Source organism: Daphnia pulicaria, chromosome 6, assembly GCF_021234035.1.
Source record: "Daphnia pulicaria isolate SC F1-1A chromosome 6, SC_F0-13Bv2, whole genome shotgun sequence".
NCBI lineage: Eukaryota > Metazoa > Arthropoda > Branchiopoda > Diplostraca > Daphniidae > Daphnia > Daphnia pulicaria.
The window spans coordinates 13,410,105-13,435,360 of record NC_060918.1 but is presented as its reverse complement, the minus strand read 5'-3'; the positions used below and the strand labels follow the sequence as shown (position 1 = coordinate 13,435,360).

Sequence of the window (25,256 nt, the reverse complement as noted above, 5' to 3'; positions counted from 1 at the left end):
ATCTTCTATACGTATTTTCGATTTTTAATAAATAAATACAATTACTATTCATGACATTATGCTTTTTGAAATTTTATATTGAGAGAAAATGCCCGCTGGCAACGAATTTCATATTAGAACACAACAGAAAAAAATGCAAAATGAAAAGAGGATAATGAATTTTGCTGAAATATCCATGCGGTTATTTATGGAGCTTGTCGATGGATTGAGTCGTTATGAGGCTCCTGTCTGGCTGTTGGCAGAATTAATTCCTTTACTTAGATGTCGTCTGTTCATCCTGCTGGTTTTGCCTTTGATCAAGACATGTTTTCCATTGCGTAATATCGAAGGCAGCAAACGCGCGCGTTTGATTTCGCGTCTGGCTTGTTTTCTAGCAGCAACTAGAGACTCGTAGAGGCGACTGATCATGCGCGCGGACTTCGGTGAGCCAATTCCTAGCGACACGTAGATCAAACTCCTGAAGTATTTTGCCCATTCTCGCAAGGTGTTAACATGTTGTTCGTGGATTGCAGAGTGTCTGCTGCTCATCACGACTTTAAGATGACTCATGTCGAATGGTGTTCCATCTGCTGGCGCTATGAAATGAGCCGGAGAGCATTTCGCAATCGCGATTTTCAATTGCAAGAAGCTGTCGACGGTGGAGTTGTAAGCTATCAGTTTGTGTTTTGTCAGGAGATCACGCATAGGGATAGCAAAATCTTCTGCGATAACATCAAACAAAGCGTCTTCGATGGCATTTGCCGCCATATCTTTAGTCTTAGACCAGTTCCTATTCTTATCCAACTCGAGTTTGCGGAAAACGCAAACCATAGACCTCTGTCGCTCTGCTGGGGTTGTTCTTGGGAACTTTCTGATGTTATTAGACAAGAACTTACGCGTTCGCTTCAGTTTCACTGCAGTCTCTTTAGCACCGATGAAGCCGGCAACCTGAATCCATGACGTTAAGAATGATTTTGAATTTGCCTTTATTTCAGGTAGATTGGAGTGGCATATGTTATTTCGTCCTTTGATAGCATATTTGATGACCTTACGGACAGCCGTGACGCTTTTTCCATCCCGGAGAAGTTGACTATTTGAGACGTGTCGACGATTATAGTCATGGAGTTGATATAGAAGTTTCTGAGCGTCACATGCGGCCAAATTTCTGCCTAACTTACGCAAAAAAAACAGCCTCAGTGCCGGACAAAGCAGTCTAGTCATATGTCGAAATAAAAGTTTCATCTTGCGAATGGCCTGACGTTCTTCCTTCTTCGTCATTTTCCTCATTCTCGCCAATTGTATCTTTCGTTGCCCTTTTGCTTGCTGTGTTTGAGGCATTTTTGAGATATTATTTGTTGTTGTTATTTTTAGTTGCGTTGTAACAACAAAATAAAGTGATACGCTTATTCAGGTGAGTGACGGGGCTTATATTCGGTTTGCGGCATGCGGAAAGATTTGTCAAGGGTCAATCGTGACTTGTTTTGTGTATTTTGAATATGATCTTATTGGAGTGGCTTAAAATAATCATCGTTTCCGTAATTATACTTAATTTTCCCATATTATTCAAATAATATTTTGCCAAATAAATGTTTCATTCATTAATAAATTTCTATTTTCATGATGGTTTGGTGACTTTTTGTTTCAGCCGCTGCTGCTATTTTACCCCAAGCGGGTGAGTGTGTTACTAATTATTGAAATGTAGGGAAATCCATATATAATAAAAGAACAAGCTTTTGTGGGAGGAGCCTGTGTCTGTCACGGATAATGTGTCAACACAGGCTCCTCCCCCAAAATGGAATCATGCCCAAACATGCCCGACACCAGATGTCGTCGCCGTGATGACGCAATCTTTGATGACGCAACAACCAGCATCATCACCAGATGTCTCGCCGTGATGACGAAATCTTCAAGTAAGATAGTCACTGGGCAGATTTCTCACGAAAAAATCTTTAACGGGCAGATGATTAAGTTAAAGAAAAGCGAATAGCAAAACAGTCCGACTTTACGCTAGACCAAAATTCCCCGGATTTGAACGGGGCTCAGGTTACTCGTAGGTCTATAAAAGAACTTGTATAAATTATAAACTAGAAATTCACCCTGATAAATAGATAATGTAACATTTATCGGACATTCTGAGAATTAAAATGAGACCAAGATGGTGTTATTGGGTGGTCTACTTTAGCAAAGGGCGATTTACACAATTTTGATTTCGAGCGTTGTGTTAAAACCGCCAATCGATTCTTCCCGCAAATTTTTTAATACATATATTTTTAAAATACTACTAAATCGATTGGGAACTTTACAACAATTGAGACACTAACTAACGTCAACATTATATTTTTATATTCTATTTTCAGTAACAAAAACACACTATTTCGCAGTAACGAAAACTTTGAATTTATTTATTTATATGATACATTCATTTTTTATGAGAAACATTTTACATAGAAGGATAAAATATTGATATAAATAAAGTTCATTCAAAAAAGTTCGATCAAAAATTCAAATACGGTGAAATTTACAATTTAACCGTAATAAAATCACGCGGCTGCCACTTGAATTGACGTTCCGCAGACACCAGTTGTAATAGATGACAGGTGGGTGAATCGAATAAGGCGTCGCTTAGTGAGGGGTGGGGGGGAAAGAAAAGATGGTATACGAGTTCGAATCTCCTGGTGAGCATAGTTGCTCCCACACCAGGTTCAAACTTATCAACTATAATTAACTGTGGAAAAGACGAAAAGCATAAGGCTCGCTACAGGACCATATTTCGTCCTCACCTCGGGTTTCTATTATCTATTTGTTCGAAAGGACAAGTAAATAAAAGAGATTGCACAACTTGGCTGTTCGGTAAAGGTCCTCGAACGAGCCAAGCGCTGCTATAACATAGTACCGAAAAGGGGAAAGAGCGATTATTGTGACTCAGATGACTTAATAGTCTTATTACACAGGGTCTGGCGTTTGACCAGTGGGACGATGTAAACTCAATTATAGTGAACTTATTTTTTCCTTTCTTTTATCTTTTTCCTTTCTTATATTTATACGTAAATGCTTTCCGATGAAAGATTGCAGAACGTCAGTTTTTAACATCTCCCGAATTTCTCTCTATTTGTTATTCCTACCTAATACGGATTCGCTTGTTACATCATTTTTATCATAGCCTCACATAGTCCTCTGCTGAAATTCAATTGATGACAGCGCTCGCAATGAGAAAATATTGATATAAATAAACTTCATTCAAAAAAGTTCGATCAAAAATTCAAATTCGGTGAAATTTCGAATTTAACCGCAATAAAATCACGGTTGCCACTTGAATTGACTTTCCGCAGACACCAGTTATATTAGATGACAGGTGGGTGAATCGAATAAGGCGTCGCATAGTGAAGGGGGAGGCACTTTGGTATCCGAGTTCGAATCTATTGGTGATCATGGATGCTACCACACCTGGATTAAACTATTATCAACTATAATTAACCGTGGAAAAGACGAAAAGCATAAGGCTCGCTACAGGACCATATTTCGTCCTCACCTCGGGTTTCTATTATCTATTTGTTCGAAAGGACAAGTAAATAAAAGAGATTGCACAACTTGGCTGTTCGGTAAAGGTCCTCGAACGAGCCAAGCGCTGCTATAACATAGTACCGAAAAGGGGAAAGAGCGATTATTGTGACTCAGATGACTTAATAGTCTTATTACACAGGGTCTGGCGTTTGACCAGTGGGACGATGTAAACTAAATTATAGTGAACTTATTTTTCCTTTCTTTAGCTTTTTCCTTTCTTATTTTTATTACGTAAATGCTTTCCAATGAAAGATTGCAGAACGTCAGTTTTTAACATCTCCCGAATTTCTCTTTATTTGTTATTCCTACCTAATACGGATTCGCTTGTTACATCATTTTTATCATAGCCTCACATAGTCCTCTGCTGAAATTCAATTGATGACAGCGCTCGCAATGAGAAAATGTTGATATAAATATCAATTTAAAAAATTCGATAAAAAATTAAATTTCCGTGAAATTTCCAATTTAACCGTAATAAAATCACGGTTGCCACTTGAATTGACGTTCCGCATACACCAGATGTATTGGTTGACAGGTGGGTGAAACGAATAAGGCGTCGCTTGGTGAAGGGGGAGGCACTTTGGTATCCGAGTTCAATTCTCCTGGTGAGAATGGTTGCTCCCACAACTGGTTCAAATTATTCAATTGACTGTGGAATAGACTAAAATCATAGGTATCAGAATGGGCCATATTTCGTCCTCACCTCGGGTGTCTTTATTTACTTGTTCGAAAGGACAAGTACATGAAAGAGATTGCATAACTTGGCTGTTCGGTAAAGGTCCTCGAACGAGCCAAGCGCTGCTATAATATAGTATTGAAAAGAGGAATAGCGTTTATTGTGACTCAGATGAATTTAGTCTTATAACCCCGCTTTCTTATTTTTATAAATGCCTTCCGATGAAAGATTACAGAACGTCAGTTTTTTTCAACATCTCCCGAATTTTTCTCTATTTGTTATTCCTACCTAATACGGATTCACTTATTAGTAAAAATGATGTAATAAGTTATTACATCGCAGAACCATCGCAGAACCAGCGTTTCCTATTCCCGTTCCTGCTGGAAGCTTCGCCAACCGGTGCTGATGTGCCGACTGGCGAGCAGAAACGAATCAAAACTGAGCAGGATCCGGCGGCTGAATCGGCTGCCCTGTTCAAGCAGGAACTCCTGCGCTCCCTGTCGAGCTGGAACAGATCGGATGCGGAGCAACCACTGCCGGAGCTTCTGCTGGATCACCCGGGGCAGACGGAACAACAGCAGAACTCGGCCATTCAAAACATATCGGATCACAGTCTGCTGGAATCCCTCAACAGCTGGTGGGGTTCTAGCCTGTAGAAAAGGCGCGCTAAATCCTCTCACCCCCACTTCCATTTTACTTCATCCATCCATCCATCGTTTAAGAAAACAGCCCCCTTCCCCCATCTCGCCTTGTATTCCTGTACATAACAATCGCTCCATATTATTTGCAATCTGGTCCCGCACATCAAAATAAGATGTTTCATCCGAGCAATGAAATGTCTATAATAACCCACCGTCTCATCCCTTGTATCATAACACACACCCGCACATTGAATAATCCATTATTGACACAACTTCTAGGCTATATAGCTACGTAATTCAATTTTTAAATAAATACAATTAACTATGACATTAAACAGATATGTGTTTTACAATTTTATTGAGAGAATGCCCACAGGCCACGAATTTCTAATCAGAACACAGAAGAGAATACACAAATGAAAAGATGACAATTATAATTTGTCTGTAGATCCATGCTGTTGTTTATTGAGCTCCGTCGTCGGTGAGTCACTATGAGGCTCCGGGTAGGCTGTTAGCAGCAGAATTAAGCATTTTTCTTAGATGTTTTCGACCTGCGCTTTTACCTCCTAGCCATCGACTGTTTAACTTGTGAGATTTTTCTTTAAGAAATATATTCTGCCGATTGCGCAATATTGGTGGCAGTAGACGCGCACGTTTGATTTGCTGTTTGGCTTCCTTCTTAGCTGCAAGTAAATTCTCGTAGAGGCGACTTATAATGCGTGCGGACTTCTGTGCGCCAATCCCTAGCGAAACGTAGATTAAACTCTTGAAGTATTTGGGCCAATCTCGCAAAGTGTTGAGATGCTGCTCATGGATTGCAGAATGCCTGCTATCCATGATAATTCGGAGATGGCCCAAGTCGAAGGAAGATCCATTTTCTGGCTGTACGAAATGTGCTGGAGAGCACTTTGCAATCGCGATTTTCAATTGGGCGTAACTGTCCACGATGGAGTTGTAACCTAGCAGTTTTAGGTTTGTCATAAAATCGCGCATTGGCATTGCAAAGTCTTCTGCGATTGCGTCAAACAAAGCTTCTTCAATGGCATTCGCCGCCATTTCTTTCGTCTTAGACCAGTTCATGTTTTTCTTTTGTAACTCAAGCTTCCGGAAAATTCTAACCATCGTCCTCTGTCGTTCTTCTGGGGTAATTCTTGGGAACTTTCTGGTGTTATTAGACAAGAACTTACGCGTTCGCTTCAGTTTCTTAGCTACCCCTTTGGCACCGATCAAACAAGCAACTCCAATCCATGATGTTAAAAACGACTCGGAATTCGCCTTGATTTCAGGCAGATCCGAGTGGCATACCTTGTTGCGTCCTTTTATAGCATTAAAAATGATCTTATGAACACCAGTACAAATTTTTTATCAAAAATTTAATTATAGCGAAATTTCCAATAGAACCGCACTACAATCACGGTTGACACTTAAATTCTCATTCTGCAGACACCATTTTATATAAGTGGACAGGTGGGTGAGTGGAACAAGGCGCCGTGAGTGTATCGGGGCACTTTGGTACCCGGGTTCGATTCTCCTGGTGAGCATAGTTGCTCCCACACCTGGATCAACTATTAAATTTAATGAAATGTGGAAAAGACGAAAAGCATGGGGTTCTTCGCATCAGGGCCTAGTCGTCTCCGTTCGGGTGTCTAGTAGTTATTTGTCCGAAAGGACAAGTATATGAAAGAGATTGCACAACTTGGTGTTCGGTAACAGGTCCTCGAACGTCAAGCGCTACTATAACACATAGTACGTCGGTGAGCGATTATTGTAATCCATATGACTTATTAGTCTTATTACACATTTACACCGGGTCTGGCGGTTGCCCCGATTTGCCCGTGAACTTTTTTTTTTTTTTTCTTTCTTATTATTTTCTAAATGCCTTCTGATGAAAGATTACGCAGAACGTCAGTTTTTAACATCTCCCGATTTCTTCTCTATTTGTTATTATACCTAATAGGGATTCACTTATTCCATCATTTTTCTCATACCCTCGCATAGTCCTCTGATGAAATTCAATTGATGACAGCCTGACAGGGCTCGCGCTAAGTTAATCACTCGGTTAGGATTGGATGACACTATACAGAGGTATTTTCATATGAAATGTTACTATGTATACCTTTTCTCATTACGTAAAATATTGACGCCCGACGTTTTCTGGTGCTTGGTTGAAGAAGAGACATTCTTCTTTCGAGCGCGCCCACACTTTCAGGAATCATTTTTTTTTTGTATTATTTCATTCCACCCTTTCATTCTTTCCTTCATGTTGCCTTGATAGATTTCTATTTTCTATTTATATGAACAATTTCATTTTATAAATACATCTTTTCTGATTTTTGATCCATTTTGACCAGAATAAAAAAAAAAAGTGGACTCTAAAGGTCGGCACGAGAGAGAGAGAGACTTCTAAGCCCTTGGCTCATAAACTTTGAGCCAGAAGTAGCCGGAGAGATGTAAAAGACACACAGTGTCTGCTGTATTCTGTAATTCTCTGTTAAGTCACCGGCCGTAAAGAAACAAACACGTTCAATAGTCTTCTTGACTTTGGTACAAGAATTGGCGAAACGATTCACCTAGCGACAAATTTACCTGGAGATCAGATCAACGATAGTTTGATTGTGTGCTAAATAAATATCAAGGGAGTATAGCTCATTGAACCGCAGATCAGTGTCCCCGATTCACCCATGTTGCCTGTTGTGTGTATCGCTGTATTTGAGACAATCGTAAAATTAACAGTAAGATCGATCATAAATTGTTAGAGTGAGTTACGCTTACGCAACAGTTCAGTTCAGAGAATAAACAAAATTCAAATTCAACTTTATCCTTGTTTTTAGAGAATCTAAATTTTCTTTTAAAAAATTAGCGGGGAAATCGGGGCTCTGGCGATTTTGGCAACGTCGTTAATGGCTGCACGAAAAATAGTAATCTAGTAATAGAATAGTAATCTGCTACAACAAATTTATGTTGTCGTCGGTGTTTCACCGTTGTCTCGTGTCTATTTTGATTTTTCACACTTCACTGTCTTCAAAGATAGTCAGATACACTTTCTGCTGTTGAGCAGGTAAATACTATGACGAACTCAAATAGTATGATGAGATTAATAAGGAAAAGTCGGTTTTTAAAATTAGTATGATTATGGAGGCTTTCATTTAGAGCAGTAATACAGGTCCAAACTTGTAAAATTTTGGTTCTTGACGAGCCAATTATTATGTAATAAGCCCCAAGTCAATTCATGGTTTGCATTTGCCAGTTAGTCAGTTACTGCTTGTATTCACTATGTAAATTCATCTTTTCCTTTGAGCAGTTTGATGCAAGTTTTCTTTGTGCTGGTTGTAGGCTTGTCATTACTCATCAGCAACAATCTCAGTTTCATCGACAGGGTAGATTTTGTGATACCATTATTGCTGTTTTATATTTGAAAGATGCACAGCTTGCATTTGCTCAGTTTGCTACGTAGGAATCTTACATTCTGTCATTTATTCTTGCATTTATTTAGGTCAGATTGCTAGTTGCTTGCTACCTTCTCTTTTTGCTTATTGCATGGTTTCCATAAATACTTTTCATGACCTGTTTTTCATTTCTGAGTGCAGATAAACAAAATTTGATCGGGGAATCCACTGACGTCAGCTTATTCATCTCTTGATTAAATCCCAACGTCAGTCATTAAAACACAACGTCATTAAGTCCGTGTGAGTTTGGGTGTATTCACGTGGACGCTCTTTTTCATCTCCCGCCTGCATTCAACTTTTCTGCGCATGTAACACTTTGGTCAAGCTTCAAGGTAGGAAAATTTGTCGCGTTTTTCACTATTTAGTGGCGTTGATTATCATGGCATCGTTCCCCGACTATTGATTCTTATGCAACTTGCTCACAATGCTCAACTTCCATTGGCAAGAAAATACGGAGAACTAATTGCAATGTATAGGCTTATTACGAGGATTAATTTAGTGAATCTTTTTTTTTGAACAGTGTCTTCATCACTTCTTTCAGAGTACAATAATTCCTGACTCCTGAGTATAAGATCAACATCACATATTCAAAATCAGAAAAAATCTATGCATTTTGGTTCCATTCGTGAAAACCCAGTTTCTGTCGCTCGTTTGGGTCATTATCTGCAAAACGGTAATACTAGATGTCGTAATACGCAATAAGTTAATTCTAAACAGTTCTTTCTGATTCCCTCCCCCTTCTGGCTGTGCTTTGCCCTCAAGAAGCTCTGTGTACTGTCCTAAATCCAAATTTCCTAAATCCAAACATAGTCGATCAACCGTTTGTTCTTTAGTCAAATAGTCAGTGTTACCTTTATTAGTGATATTGCTAACGTAGCCAAGTGTTTTTTCAACTCTTATTTCTGTTGAGTAACAATTGCTGGTTGTTGAACTTGTTATTAATTCAGTGATTTCTTTCTACAGAATTTCTAAAAAATGGGTAATGGATCTGACGACCTTGAAGTGGATGATCTACGTGCGCAGGTCAAGCCGCTTTCCATCTCATCTCAAGTTTCGTCCATTACGGACCTATCGAACACCCCATCGAAAACGAAGGCCGTTAGCAGACCCATTCACGGCAGCTTATTCCAACTGAAATTGTCTAGTCTCTTTTTGCTTCGGGGAGTGACTGCCAAATACCAGTTTCACTTGGGCACGGAAGTCACCGATCAGGGCGGGAAATTTGACGACCTATTATTCAAGTATCAAGTGTCAACAGGTGGCGGCCACCGTCAGTGGCGTTATCGATTTTTGCAAGCCAAGCACAAGCTTAACGAGACCAAGAATCAGATAACGTCGGAAGCGCTTCTGGACGACGATCACGGAGATTTCAGCGTTTCCAAGTATTACCGTTCCTATTGCCGTGAAATTCTTAATGGAAGTGAAGGCCGTCGCCCGGAAGAAATCGATGACGTTATCATTTGCACTAACATTAATTTCAACGAAGCTAATCTCAACGCCTATGGAATTGAGTTGGTGCCTCACAACGATCCTTCCGATAAGATATTGTCATTTGAAAAGTTGCCGGGAGGAAAAGTGCCAGTTCGTTACAAATTGAAAAATACGGAAGTGTTGCGCAAGAAATTAACAGAATGGTCGAAAAAGTCCAAGTTATATTCGCTGGCCAAAAAGTTAATTGAATGTGAAACCAAAAACATGTGCTTGTCTGTGACTCATGAGCTCATCAAAAATTGCCATTTGGCTTTGGTAAAGGAAAAAGTCATCGACTTGACAACTAAAAGGCTTCACTCGGATTTCATTTATGGAAAAAATTTGTCGAGCGATGCCAACGAATTACGAAGAATTCTCCGTGATTTTTCCATGCGAAAATTAATCTGTAAGGAAGATTGGAAAAGCTGCACTTTCAAGCTCGACGACGAGTTCGGACTTGGCGAGGAAGTTCAGTGTTTATCTGGTCCTAAGGAAGAAATCGACAGTTTCTTGGACAAGTTCGTCTTTGCTGTTAACACTCCAAACGAGGAAGAATTAGACGCCATTATGAAAAACGAGCTGGGGAAGTATTACAACCTACTCGTGAGCGACGTGCAATTCAATCACTTTTCAAACACGATGCTCGACTGGTTCAAGAACAGAGATTCCCAGTGGATGACATCAGACGAAGGGATTCGTATTTTCGAGGATATTAAAGAAAAGGTCGATGAGATCCGCTGTTCCGTTTTAATTAATTATGTAACTCAAATCAATCAAATCGCAGAAATCAGCGACGCTGCTACTCAGGAAATCGCCGAACGTTTGAAACCTTTTCTGAATTCGTCCAATAAATTAAAAATCAACTACTTCACGACCAACTGGCCAGATTTCACGGCTCTCAAAGTCATCGCAGCCATCAAGACCCTTCCAAGAGTTTCAAGTGCACTGACAGCTACATGGTTATTTCATCCAAACACGCACAGAAGAAGGAAGACCTTCAAGATCTGAGAAGAATGTTCAGCAAAGAAAAATCTTATCATCTTCTTGTAATCGTCTGCGAAGACCACAACCCCATCAGCTACGACAAGTACGCGAATCTCGTGGCCGATAGTGAAGAAAAGAAAATCCTCTTAATCGTACCAAAAGGCACCAATGTCCGTTCACAACTCCTTATTAACGAAGACGTCATCAGCTACGGGAAACTAAGTGAAAGTTCCAAAAACGCTCTTCTGTCGAAAAAGATTTCCTTCCAAGGAAAAGACATGCCCGTCAGAGACCTGATCCAGCCGGACAAAGCTGAAAATGTGTTTGATTGGTCATCAATCAAAATGTTGGTGGCACAGAATAAAATAATTGTTCCGTCGTTCAACATGACCCGTTTTGAGCGGTCTCTCTACATCAAGAGGCGGATGGCGTTACCGTTTGAATTCGACAGCAAATTTTGGGAGAATTTGGCCGAAGACATGAAATGTTCGAAGAACCTCCTCATGTCCCAATGCAAAGTCAATTCCAAAGGTGCCATCGTTTGGTCTGCCAGTGTAGAACGAATAGCTGAGATATGGGAGAAGATTAGAATTAAATTAAGGGATAGCAGCATCTTGAATCGTTCAGTCAACGCAAACATTCCAGAGGACGACCTAATTTTTGACAAGAAGTGGAAAAATAGTGCCGTCATCATATCTGGTGGTGCCGGAACCGGAAAATCGACGATATTATCACACTTTTGCGAAGAAATCAAGAAAGCAAAGCCGACTCGCTGGATCAGTAGAATTAATTTGGTAGATCACTGCGAAGTTCTATCGAAATTTGAACCCAAAATGAAAGAAAATAACTCAACCGAAGAAGATACTGCTGCCATCGACTTTTTCGTCAACAAACTCATCATCTCCGGCGATAAAAATTCATTTGCCTCTTCCTTACTGACGCACCAGCTGAAGATGGGCGACAACAGGGTAGTCGTCATGCTTGACGGTTTCGACGAAATCAGCAGTCAACTTCAAGAGAAAGCGATTCATCTGATGAAAGCCATCACCTTCAATAAATCGGCTCAACTCTATGTCACAACTCGGCCTCACATGATCGACCAGCTGCAGTTCCAGTTATCTCAACTGGCTTACAGTCTGGAGAACTTCACCGAAAAGGACCAGATTGATTACCTGTCCGAGTATTGGGAAAGGGAAACTAACCTGAAGGAGCTGGAAGACAAGTCTGTCATCATCCGCAAGTTTTCCGAATATTTCATCCAACGTGTGTCTCATACTCTTAAAGACAAGGAAAAAATCCTTCGTCGGAATCCCTTTGCAGTGTCGCTTAATGGCCGAGTGCTTCCAGTCAGACCTCTTGGATATAATAAAAGAAAATAGAAACGAAAGTGAAATTCAGAAACTGCTTGACGGACAGAAATTCGATCTGGCCACCATGTACAAACGATTAATGGAAACTAAACGCCGAGTGTTTCTCCAAGAAAAGATCACTGTGTCAGCTCCCAACCAAATAATGGCCTACGCTATTGACGGTTTCATGAAGAAGATCGAATTCCACCTGACCAAATTGGCCATCGAAACGATATTTACCGTTCAGGGGATTGTAGTCCTCTCGTGTCCACCAGTATCGCAGCACCAGTCAAAATTCGAAAAGGCCGCCGAGGAAAAAGCCATTGCTGAATGCGGACTCAAATTTGGCTTGACGTTTCATAACGGAAAAAAAGTTCAATTCCTGCATCGAACCTTGGCCGAGTATTTAGTGGCGAAATTCTTTTTCCAAGGATTCATTTTAGATGAAGAAAAACACAATGAGCTTTTGGATAAGGCCCTCGTTCGTGAGGTGATTTTCAGTGTCGTTATGACGAAAAATAAAGGCAAAAACGATGGCGTGCAAATGTTTTTCGATTCGTTTTTAGCGGAGCTAGTCGATGAAGATGAAGAATGGCGCACCATCATTGACAAACGCCTCAAGAACAGATTCCCCGAGCGCTTCAAAACTTTTATGAGTGGCATCATCAACAAACGGCAAGCAGTTTACGCTGTGGATCCCAACATTTTGGAAGTGCCCGTCTATCAGAGGAATACGAGCATCTTTAAATTCATTTGCGACTGCCTCGACCTGATGATCGAGCCGGTTAAACTTCGAAATAGTATGTCCTCTTTGTTTTGTGTCAGTAGCAAATTCTTTTACGAGCAAAGTAGCGAAGCTTACAAGCGATTCCTTAGCTATTTTAGTAATCCAAGCGAGTGCGAGATGGGTATTCGCGAGATGAACACCATTCTTGATCACATTTTGTACAACCCCATGCAAATCTACCTGGATGATTTGTTTTGGAATGAAGGAGAAAAGAAGAAGATCCTGAAACTTGTTCTCGACTTCATGGGAAAGAACCTGGCGACTTTGAAGCGAATTTAAAAAAAAACCAAGCTCGGATGCAGAAAAGCAAATGAAATTTGCGCTTCACTTCTTTATGTGCAACGATTATTACGACAATGAACTGAAGCAGTATCTTGAACTCTTGTCATCCACTTACTCCAGCGATGCCTCGTTCCTCAACCTCTTCAAGGCTGCATTCAACATAACCGAGTCGCATTTCGAAAAGTTTCATCTGAATGGCAAAATGGAGAAGACGGTGATCATCCTACGAAATCTTGGACGGAACAAAGTGCTGGAGGCACTTTCTTATGTAGTGCTCCTACGGGATCCGGATGTGTTTCGACGTTATTTCGAGCCATCTCTATCTCTAGACAAAGAGGACGTTGTGTCGACTAATTTGCATCAGCTATTAGTCCGTGACCAGTACCGAATGACCCGGCTCGACCGAGCTGCCTTCCGCGGTGACACGGAGGCTGTCGACCGCATACTGAAAACGCTTAGCCACAGTTTGTCATCTGCTGAAACCAATGAAAAAGCGATGAAGACAGCAAAGAAAGTGCTCAATGACTTGGTTTTTCGCGATAGTGAAGATTTTACTTCATTTTTCGTGGCCGCCGCCTTCGGTCACGAAGAAATCTGTCGCAAACTGCTCGTCTTCTTCAAAGAACTTGTGAACTTGAAGGTATTGCCCTTGAAGAAGTTGCAAGATTTCTACGTCGGCCCAAATGGAATGATCTACAACGCCGCTCAGTTTGCCATTCGTTTCCTAAAATTGCCAATGTTCCGAGTGATTTTGGCGTCTGTCAAACAAATTATGGGGCAGCGCCCTCTCATTTTCTTAATGAAGCGCTTCATTTGGAACAACAAGGAATTGTTCGAAACGTTAGCCGAAATCGTTGTTGATGGCACGGAGGGAACTACCGGATACCAGCAGTTGAACGAGATAATTTTCCAAGACTCTACTACTCTGGAGACACTTCGCATCGTGGATGAGACAACTTTTAACAAAATGGTGTCGGTGAACGGAGTCGAAAAATGGACGAAGCATCTTCTTGATATCGACCTGCCCAAGGGCCTCTATTTGCTCTCACGTCACCACCTGAGTCACTTTGATCGAACCCAAATGTGCAGTTTTATCAAGACCTTCACTTCCGACAGCAATGGTCTAGATAATAGTTACTGGGATCGCTTGCTGTACTTGGATATGAGTGCAGAAGATTTCCCGTGTGACAATGACTTCCACCACGATTTCGATCACTTTTTGAAATGTGCCTGGGATAAACTGGTTAAAGGAAAAGAAAGACTAGTACTGTGTCATAATGATGGAGGTGAAATTTTTTTGCCGTCCATCAATATGTCTTTATTGATGTATGGCAATGTAAGTCTCGTCTACAGGCTGTTTGATTTTGTAAGAGAAAGCCAAGATGAGGAAGTTATCCGACGAATGATGGAATGTATGCCCTGCCAGTTACACCTCATCATGGATCCCTTAAGAGAATATCGGTTGCGTGACACTGTCATCCAGACCCGGATTAAAGTTTTGGAGTTCGCCCTGGATCACGCCGGTCATCTTTCCAATACTCGTACATTCTCGGCTTTGGTCGACGCTCTTTTGTTCCCGCACGAGGACTACGACGGGAGAACGCGCAGTATCTGGTGCTATGTGTTCAACTTCGACTTTTTCTACGCCGAAAAAAGCTGTGGTCCACAGAGTGGGCCAATTTTTGACATGGGTGTCGACGAAACTAAACAAAGGTATAGTGAAAGAGCTGGTGACACACAGGTACGATGGTGATACCGACTGTACAAATGTCATGTTTAACTCAGCTTTAAAGGACCGCCGGAACCTGGTCGAAGTCATGCTGTCACATCTAGAAGAGTCGGACCGTCGGGAAGTCCGTCGCACTCAAGTTGATATCCCGCAAGAATATAATAGAAGAACCGGCTACAAAAAACTTTTCTGATCTCCAATCGAAAGCATCCAGTCCACTGTCATTCACCTGTTTCCAAGTGCCCGGAAGAGCCTGCGACTATGCCGGATACTGTCGAATATCAGTCTAGTGGTGTAAGTACAGCCGGATTGTCGCTCAACAGCCCAGAGGGCCGTTCCGTGGCTTCACTTGAGCAGAGGTCTGAACAGTAATCAGGTCCAATTTCCCTTATTTCTTTATTGATTGAATTACATTTTGTTTATCCAAGATGCCAAAATCAAGCTGTTCTTCGCTCTGTTTGCTTGCCAAATTCATGTATGTCCAGTAATTACTGTATGTTTGAATACAATTTCGGCTGCTCAATTTCTCAGTAGCGCTGCTCATTAAGAAAGAATGAGTAACATGTCATTATCTCTTTATGTGCAGTTAATTCGTAATCCTATTTACTTAGTAGGTTCGTGAGAAACATTGACCCTTAACCCCCTAGAAGGTAAACTAAAAGTTAATTTTGTCTTTTTTTAAAAATCATAATGTAATAATTGTTCTGTTGATTCACAACGCAGACCGAAACAAGCAAAGCAACGGGAAATCGTTGGCAAACAATTACAGGAAGATATTCAGGAAAAGCTGAGCAAAGACTCCAAGGTTACAATACCATCCAGGCATCCACCCGAGCATCCACTGGATTCAGCTATTTACATATGTATGGCGTACAACCAAAAGGTACTTAAAGGTGAAATATTTCGACTAGTCGAGTCCTCTTTCCTTCTTGGCTAAATTTTTCACAAATACGTTTACGATCGACGATGTTGGTTTAAATTCGATTGCTTAAAAAACTTTCAGTAAATATATTCAATCAGTAAATATATTAAAATACAAATTTGAAGTACGAGGGGGTCTGTGCATTGTGCATTGTGATAGAATCTCTCTCTCTTTTTTTTTTTCGTTTTGATTCTCTGTCCTAGCTGCTAGGTTTAGCATAAACTCGTGAAGTTTCAGAAATTGTGATGTAATGCTTATGGCATTTGTATTTGTTATGTATTAAGAAATCGAAGGTCCTATTTCATTCACAGGATGAAGAAGCAGAAGTAAAAGGCTCCATTGTTGCAGCACATTAACCGATAGGAGATTCGTAGAATTCAGGCTATTCGAAGAACTAGGAGCTGATTGGAGGGATTTAAAAAGGCAAGCAATTGTTAACCGTAATCCACTCACTTGTTTAAATTAGGCACAGGCTATAGGACATAGGGAATTGGTTTCGAATTCACTTGAGATACTAATCCCGTCTGCAAAACTGCGTGTAACCTCAACTCTGTTATAGGGTACAGGAATGGTTGATGTTGCAGGTAGAGGAAGACATTGTTCGTTTAACTATTTTCGAAAGATTTGTTAGTAATGAGATCGACTTCCGTTTCTTCGGTTGGTCTTAGACCAATTTTACTCGCTATTCCTTTAATATTCTTATTTGATAAGAGGCTGACAAGTGTCTCATGTAGGGCCCCCTCTGACATTGGTCCCTTTATAATTTCTTAACATTTATGCAACTTAACTGTCTAATAATTTTTCCTCTCAAAATAAAAAAAAATAAAGCGGATAAAGTACAGATCACTGATTCGTTCTCCATAAGAGTAGCAATGTCTAGCAGAGTCTCGAGTTATTGAACGTCACATGCTATTGTATTTTTAAAACGAAACAAAAATCACAAACAGCCCTTCGGGTACCTTGCTATCGCAGGTATGCAGAAAAATGCGGAGCAATTGAACAACGATTTTACTATACCCCTTCTAGATGGCGTATTTTCTCCTACCCGCAGAATGTAAAATGAAAAGACAGACTCGTTATGTCTTCATTACATAATTAAAAGCGTGTATTTCATTTCCTACACACCACACACACAATAGTAAGAACAAACAGGACAAACAGTTTTATGTTACAAAAAAAACAAACAACACAAACCACGGTAACATTCTATACAGTCGATTGAGAGACAATACAAATGAAAAGGCGATCGACGCTTGGGGGTGGGTTGACACAACCTATTTACAATCGACTACGGGCTGCTGCAGTTATAATCCCTTCGCATCCCGCGCAGAAAGTACGGATGACTCCTGTTGTTCCAGGTGGCTATCGTTGCATTAGCGCTCGTCCAACGGTAACAATAACCACAGCGAAGAACGAATGTGAGGGAGAAGACAACCCGACGATGGTCGATCCGGACGGCCGTCGAACCACATGGTAGGATCACGACCGACGCTGTCTTTTGAGTTCCTGTACACAAGAGAACGCGAGCTTTGCGAGTCGACGGCGACGATTTGAATGAACGTTGGGCTGGAATCGATCAAACCTTGAGCAACATGGCACCATTTAGCAATGAATACGGCAAACGATCCCTCTCGTCCTCCCCTCTCTCCACACTAAAAAAATATCCCGCCGGAAATGGAGAACAAATTCTTGGAATACAGCGGACGATTTGGAAACAAATGTCGTCGAAGGAGACGACAGAGCAAACAAACAATTCACAAATTGGGATATTGAAAACATAGAAACAACACAACACATCGACAGTCGGGGATGCGCCAGGCAAATGAGCTTGCCATTTCATAATTTGTTTCTTTTTTGTTTTGTTTTGGACACGTACGTACATCTGAACGCATCCCCAACTTGTCGCGATAATTTTTTTTTTAAATCGAGGATAAACAGGAGCGATATGGATACAGAAAAAAAAAATCAAAACAAATGACATGCGCACACAAACACACAAAAACACGGTCGCGTTGGAAAAGGACAGACGGGGGGCGAGGGAATTGGCACTTGGCTAGTTCGCTCTCTCTCTCGCCGTGTGAATGGAGACATCTTGCAATAATTTAATTTGGAGATTGAAAGCGAAGAGCTTAACACATTTTGGCCATCGCGAGAGGGGTAGTATTGAATTAGGATCCTGCTCTATTTTGACCTATTTTTTTCTTTTCTTTTTTACAACCGCAGTTCCGTTTCAGATCCCGAAGAAGCGCCGGTCATGATGGCCGTCGACCGAGGAGGGCGCTGGGTGTGCGACGGATGGTGAGACGGATGGTTCATCGGTTTGGGGCCAGTCATGACACCAGGTGGAACCAACGGCGAGATGGACGGCGAGCGATTGGCTAGTGGTGACAAGCTGGGAGAGAAACTCGGTGACATGGCCGGCGTGGTAAAAGTGCTCTCGTGGTTGATGGGCGAGCGCGGAAGAGATGGCATAGGAGCTAGCTGACCGGACCCGCGGACGACGGGCAACAGGGTGTTGAGGGCCACAGGCGCGATGGATCGTGGCGCCACATTGGTGATGAGCGGCGGCGGAAGCGTCTTAACCTGCGCGTTCAGCGGCTTCTTGTTGGGCGTGCTGGTGCCGTAGCTGTTGGGCGCCGAGTCGTCTTTTAGACGGGCAATCTCACCGAAAACGTGAGCCAGCGGCTGGTATTGAGGTCCCCAGTCGAGTAGATAGTCCCAGTTGTAGCTGCCCGTTAGCTCCTCCTCGCTGTGTACGATTGAGCTAAGGGAACCCGTCATCGACGGTTGGCTGCTGTCACCGAAACCAAAGTTGCAGGTGCCATCCAGCACCGTTTCCGGATCGACTTCTCCGCTGACGTCGTTCAACTTGGCGTAGATCAAGTTGGAGAGATCCATGCCGTCGCCGTCGCCCGTCCCTTCGTCGTCGTCAAACAGGTGCATGCCGGCCATACTGTGGCCGCCGTGATTACTCGAATGACCGACGCTGACTCCGTGATGGTGACCAGGATGACCGACGTGACTGTGCGAGTGTGAGCCATGCGAGACGTGCGATCCGTCAGAGCCGACGCCGACGACGCCGACACCCACACAGTTGAGCCCTGGATCCGTTCGTGAAGGATCAATGCCCAATCTGGCCAAATACTCTTGCGTGTTGTGGACGGAGACGTCCGAGAGGTTGTCGTCGTCACCATGGATACCGGAATCGGGCACGTTGACGGGCAAACCCAGGCGCTGTAACTTGGCTTGCTGTTGCTGGTGGCGCAGAGGTCCTTCGTTGATCATTCGAATTTCTTCGTCTTCTTCAGCTTCGGGTTCACCTTCTTCCGCCGATCCCCGTCCGCTGGATGCCGAGTGGCTTTGCTCTGACATCTCGGAGGTGTTGACATGATGCCGTCGCTCAGCGTGTTCGTAATTAGGAATCTCGTTGTACTGAGGAGGAAATGCCAGCGTGTCAAATTGTGAAGCCGAGTCAAACGGATCGGGAGCCGATCCAACCGACATGGGCGCCTTGGAGGTTCCGCCGCCGGCCACAGCTCCACCGAGGGCGGGTTGTTTGCGATGGCGCATGTGCAGGAAGACCAGTGCCGCTACGAAGCCGAGAACCAGGAAGATGAGAGCGATCAAGAGTCCCATAGCCCAATCGGCTAATCCGCCGACGCTCTGATCAGCGCTGGCCAGTCTGGTTCCGTTGGCTGCGCCTTCCACCACAATTTCGACGACGCTCATGTTGCTCAGCGATCCCGGACGGCCAGACGAAGCCACCACGACCAAACTGATGGAATTTCCAGTCAAGGCAGACGCTACGGGCATCATGGCGGCCGAACGGCGACTGTGGCTACTTCGACGACGACGACGACCGATAGGTCCCCGATCGTCCAGTCGCTTCCTCACGCTGATAACTCCGTTCATCTTGTTGATTTTGAAATGCGGGTGCTGATTGCGCAAGTGGTAGACAACGCGGCCGTCGGTGCCCTTGTCCCGGTCGGTGGCCAAGACTTTACCGATGGCGTAGCCCACATCAGCGTCCGACGGAACCGAGAATCGATAGGAGGATTCGGTGAATTCCGGAGCGAACTCATCGCGGCTTTCGACGTCAATCTGGACATTGACAGAGGCCGTTTGACCACCAACGTCGCTGGCTTGAATCGACAGGTAATAGCGGTTCTTGGCCTCGTAGTCAAACACGGACTGGGTGACGATGGTTCCGGTGGTGGGATCGATATTGAAGTGATCCTTGCCTTCGCCTCCGGCAATGCTGTATTTGAGCTTGCCATAAGGTCCGCGATCCATGTCGTTGGCGTGAGCCGTGAACACGACTGTTCCCGCAGGCGCATTCTCGGCGACAAACTCCAGGTAGGAGCCGACCGGGAATGCTGGCCCGTTGTCGTTCTCATCTTCGACTTTGACGGCGATGGTGGCAATGGCCGACAAGGGTTGAGTGCTGTGGCCGTCGCTGGCGCGCACGATGAATCGGTGCTCGCCGGACATTTCAAAGTCGAGCGGTTTCTTGAGAGAGATGACGCCGGTGGACGGGTCCACCTCGAAACAGCCTTTGTCGTTGCCGGACGTGATGTCGTAACTGAGACGGGCATTCTCGTCGTGGTCGCGGTCGGTAGCGGCAACGCGCAGCAGAGCCGTTCCGATGGCCTGCGCCTCCGACACTTTGACTTCGTACAGCGTCTGATTGAAAACGGGCGGATTGTCGTTGACATCGTCGACGTGGATGACCACGTCGGCCGTCGAGTTGCGAGCCGGCGACCCGCGGTCCATCGCCAACACTTTGAGGTTGAAAACGGAAATCTCCTCGCGATCCACCGTCTTGACCAAAAGGATTTCGCCCGTGTCGCTCGTTATCTGGAACGTCGAGTTGATGTTGCCATTTTCGATCGAGTAGTCGATGTTGTGGTTGTCTCGAGTTTCGTCACTGTCGGCGGCCGAGACGTGCAGAACGATGGTGCCACGTGTTGCATCTTCACTAATATGGGCCCTGGAAAATACGAAGAAATCAAATTTTAATTAACCAAAACGTCAAAATTCGGGGAAATTCAATGATCGCTTACGTGTAAACATCTTGCGAAAATTTCGGAGCATTGTTGTTGACGTCGGCTATCTGGATGCGAACAGCCACGACGCTGGACAAGGATGGTCGGCCCCTGTCTTGAGCTTTGACAACCAACTGCAAAACCGGCTGGCGTGGGTTGAAGGTGAGCGTTTGGTTGGTGTAGATAACGCCCGTCTCCTCGCTGATGTAGAAGGCGTCAGTCGGCGAGATGGCCAGACTGTAGCGAACGCGGGCGTTTTCTCCCTTGTCGGCGTCTGTGGCGTTGATGCTCAATACGGCGTAACCGGGTTCGGTCAATTCTGCGAAACCGCAAATCAAATTCACGAGAATGAGTTTGCGTGATAAATAAAGAGAAATGAATGAATTATAATAGTCGAGCGACTTTTACCTGGCAGTGATGCGTGGTAGTTTTGGACACTAAACACGGGCGCGTTATCATTCTCGTCGAGTACGTTGACCGTGATCGACGTTTCGGTAATGTGCGCCATATCGGAAGCCTGGACACGCAGGGTGTACTGTTGTTGGCGTTCGTGATCCAACGGCTGGGCCAGCGTGATCTTCCCGCTGAAACGGTCGATGCTAAACATCCGATCGGGATTGCCGCCGTCGGCGAAATCGTACGTCAATGTCGGGTTGGTATCGACGTCGTTGGCCGTAATGGTCGTGATGACCGTTCCCACTTCGGATCCTGCGTTTCCATCAAAAATTCGTTTTAAAATAATATTCGCAATCGTAAAAATAATAATGAAATTTACCTTCGCTGACGCTGACGACGCTGTGTGGTGGAAAAGTGGGCTGATTGTCGTTGACATCGACAATGTTGATGCGCAGGGTGCAAGTGCCCGTCAGTTGAGGCGATCCTTCGTCAGTGGCTATGATAGTCAGTCGATAGAAATCACGAATTTCACGATCAAGAACTATGTTGGTCTTGACGATGCCAGAGAATGGCGGCTCTATGACGAACGCGTTGTCATGGTTGCCGTCCACAATGTGGTAGATGATGTTCGCATTGGCGCCCATATCTCCATCAGTCGCTGACACCTACGACGAAAATGTGATTAAAATCAATGAACTTGACACTCAAACGGACACAAGACAAATGACGTACCTGCATGACGAATGTTCCTTTATTGTTGCCTTCCCAAACGGCGGAGGTGTAGCTGTCCTGCGTGAACCGCGGAGCGTTGTCGTTCTGATCGAGCAGGTCGACCCAAACGGTGGCGTAGCCGTAAAGGGGCGAGGCTCCTTCGGCCTGAGCCACGACGATCAGCCGCAGATGAGGTGCGCTCTCAAAGTCGAGCCGTTTCTGGTCGCGGACGCGGATCAGCCCGTTGTTGGAGTTGATTTCGAAGGTGTTCTCCTCGTTGCCGCTGCCAAAACTGTAGGTGACCCTTTGGCGACGCCCGTCCGACCGCACGGCCGACACCTGGATGACATCTTTGCCGACGGGAGCGTTCTCGCCCAGTTGGACATGATAGGTGGTGTTCTGAAAGCGGAGTGCCACCTGAGACGGGACGTCACTCGATCCGGCCTCGCCCATCCCGACGCGGATCTCAATCAATCCCGTGGAGCTGAGCGACGGCGAGCCTTTGTCCGTGGCCAGGACCTCCAGGTGGAAGAGGCGGCCCGATTCCATCGTCAGGGAATTGGTGGCCGTCACGACACCCGTGCTCGGATGAATGCGGAATTTCGAGTTGGACGGCTGATTGATCAGGCTGTAGACGACCTCGCCGCCAGGGCCTTCGTCCTTATCTTCGGCCACAATTTGAAGGAGTTGCTGGTTTGGCTGAGTGAAAGCCGGGACGTCGGCGGCGAACGGGTATTTGACGAAAACCGGCTTGTTATCGTTGACGTCAGTTATGGTGATGTGGATCTGCGCCTTTTCAGAGCGGGCGTCGTAACGTCCACCGTCCGTGGCTCGGACCTCGAAAGTGTAGCTGCCCCGTCTCTCACGATCAAAGTGACTGTCATAATTGAAAAATGACAAAAAAACATTATAATAAAAAAGAGAACAATAGGAATTTTTGAATTTCCCGCTTATATTAATCTTACCCGGTGGTGGTGAGGACGCCCGTTTCGTTGTCGATTTTGAAGAGCCACTGGGTCTCGTTGCTCAGCGAGTAGGTAATTTTGGCGTTGTGGCCGCGATCGGCGTCGGTGGCCTGTACGGTCATGACGATCGTGTCCGGTTGGACGTTCTCGGCCAGGGTGGCCGTGTAGCGATTTTGGGTGAACCGCGGGTCGCTGTCGTTTTCGTCGTCGACGCTGACGGTGATGTTGCAGAATCCCTGGCGGGGCGACGGGACGCCTCGGTCCTGGGCCGCGATGATCAGGTAGTACCTATCCTTGAGCTCGCGATCCAGCGGCCGGCTCGACAGCTGGCCCGTGTGCAAATCGATGCTGAACTTGTTGCCGACGTTGCCACCCGTAATGCTGTAGGTGATCTCGCCGTTGACTCCTGAATCGGCGTCGGTGGCCACCACCGTGTGGATGACGGACAAGTCGCTGTTTTCCGGCACGCGCAAAGGGTAGCACGACTCGCCGAACTGAGGGGCGTGATCGTTGACGTCGAGGACGTCCACCACGACGCTGGTGGCGTCGTACTGAGCCGGAAATGAGCCGTCACGCACGTAAATCGTCACGATGTAGGAGGATTTGCGTTCACGATCCAGCGGTCCGGTGGTTGTCACGGCGCCGGTCGTCGGGTCCACACTGAACATGCCATCGGCGATTCCTTCCGGGATGGCGTACGTCAGGTTGCCGTTGGTGCCGACGTCCTTGTCGGTGGCCGACACCTTGACGACGAAGGTACCGGCCGGAGAATTTTCCCCCACGGCCGCCTCGTAAAGCGGGCGGACGAAACGCGGCGGATTGTCATTGATATCCTCCACGTGGATGTGCACCAATTGCCAGCTGGCCCTGGCCGGTCTCCCATGGTCGGTGGCCGTGACGTTGAGGGCGTAGCGGTTCTGCGACTCGCGATCGAGGGGTCGGGTGACGGCCAGAACGCCGCTGGCGACATCTAACGAGAAAGCGCCATCTTCGTTGCCGGAAACGATCGAGTAGGAGACGCGGCCGTTGTCGCGGGCGTCGCGGTCCACGGCGATGACGTGCAGGAGCGGATAGCCGACCGGCTCGTCCTCCATGATGTCGACGCGCGTCCGCGACACAAAGACAGGAGCGTTGTCGTTAAAGTCCTCGACGAGGATGCGGGCCGTCACGGACGAAGTCAGCCGGTCGGCTTCGTTCTCCGGCTGATCGGACGCCGTCACGACCACCATGAATTCCGGATGCTGTTCGTGATCCAGCGGGTTGATGAGCGTCAAGATGCCCGAGTTGGCGTTGATTTTGAAGGCTCCAACCGGCCACTGGTGGGTCAACGTGTACTGGATGGCCCCGTTGGATCCGTCGTCCGGATCGACGGCGCTAAAGTTCCAGACGGCCGTCCCGACGGCCGCGTTCTCCGAGACGGAGAAGACGACCGGGTCGGCGTTGAAGCTGGGAGCGCAGTCGTTGACATCCACCACGTCGATCTTGATGTTGATGATGTTGCTCTGCGGATGGGTGACGCTGCTGTCGACGGCTTTCACTTGGAGCGTGTACTGGGCCACCGCCTCCCGGTCGATCTCCCTGGCCACGAACAGGGCGCCCGTCGTCTTGTTGATATCAAACGAGCCGTAGGCGTTGCCGCTGAGCAACGTGTACGTCACCCGCTCGTTCTCGCCCGCTTCTCGATCTTCGGCGATCACCGTTCCGATCTCCTGTCCGATCGGCACGCCTTCCACCACCTGCATTCACAATTCAACACAAAAGAACGACGATGAAATGGAGGGAATTTGTTTCGTACGCCAAACCAACTCCCAGTAATGTAACACGATCTAATCTAAGGTCAACAGTTTCACATTTCAAAAGACAAGGTATTCTATTAAAAAAACTAAGAAAAAGCAAGTGAAAGATTGACGCGGGAGAATATGAATGCTGAAGGATGCAGGGGAAAGAAACAATGGTGATGGCCATGCCAACGGCGTAAGGGTGGCCACCGCCGTTTGCCGTCACTCGCACGTCTGTCACTGGAACTTTCAATGGCTCACAATAGTAACAAGCCGACTGACAGTCTCCGACACAATCTCCCCCATCTCTTCTTTTTTTTTTTTGATTCGTTATTATTTCGAGCCCTTCTCCCACACGGCAGACGGCAATAATAATCCATAACGTTCGCGCTTGAACGGACCAACTCCGCATTCCGCCGGATTATATAGCCTCCGATTAGAATTTTTGGTTTTGGTTTTTTGGTTTTTTTAAAAAAGGTTCCAGGGCAACAGGTGGTGTATATTAAAACAAAAAGAATAACTTTTGTCATTCTGC

The 25,256-nt window shown here is 45.2% G+C and overlaps 2 protein-coding genes across 5 annotated transcripts in view; one reads left to right on the top strand and one right to left on the bottom strand.

Annotated features, from left to right (window-relative positions):
* Positions 1-7,796: 7,796 nt before the first annotated feature.
* LOC124341804 lies at positions 7,797-15,451 on the top strand. Of its 4 annotated transcripts, none has more exons than XM_046794747.1 (3): positions 7,797-7,915; positions 8,445-8,635; positions 9,267-15,451. In XM_046794747.1, the coding sequence occupies exon 3, from the start codon at positions 13,204-13,206 to the stop codon at positions 14,926-14,928; it is 1,725 nt and encodes a 574-aa protein (XP_046650703.1). In that variant the 5' UTR covers positions 7,797-7,915; positions 8,445-8,635; positions 9,267-13,203; the 3' UTR covers positions 14,929-15,451. The 4 variants fall into 3 exon arrangements, with proteins under 4 accessions (XP_046650703.1, XP_046650705.1, XP_046650706.1 ...); XM_046794750.1 differs by lacking the exons at positions 7,797-7,915; positions 8,445-8,635 and adding an exon at positions 8,859-8,976; XM_046794748.1 differs by lacking the exons at positions 7,797-7,915; positions 8,445-8,635 and adding an exon at positions 8,867-8,976.
* Positions 15,452-16,913: 1,462 nt separating this feature from the next.
* The window catches only part of LOC124342375 (protein dachsous-like), a 47,390-nt gene continuing 39,047 nt past the window's right edge, over positions 16,914-25,256 (bottom strand). Inside the window, exons 8-13 of the mRNA XM_046795351.1 lie at positions 22,944-24,679; positions 22,000-22,855; positions 21,647-21,932; positions 21,280-21,579; positions 20,890-21,190; positions 16,914-20,816 (exon numbers count right to left, since the gene is read on the bottom strand). Coding sequence (XP_046651307.1) covers positions 18,038-20,816; positions 20,890-21,190; positions 21,280-21,579; positions 21,647-21,932; positions 22,000-22,855; positions 22,944-24,679 — 6,258 coding nt within the window. The 3' untranslated portion in view covers positions 16,914-18,037. The remainder of the gene's footprint in view (positions 20,817-20,889; positions 21,191-21,279; positions 21,580-21,646; positions 21,933-21,999; positions 22,856-22,943; positions 24,680-25,256) is intronic.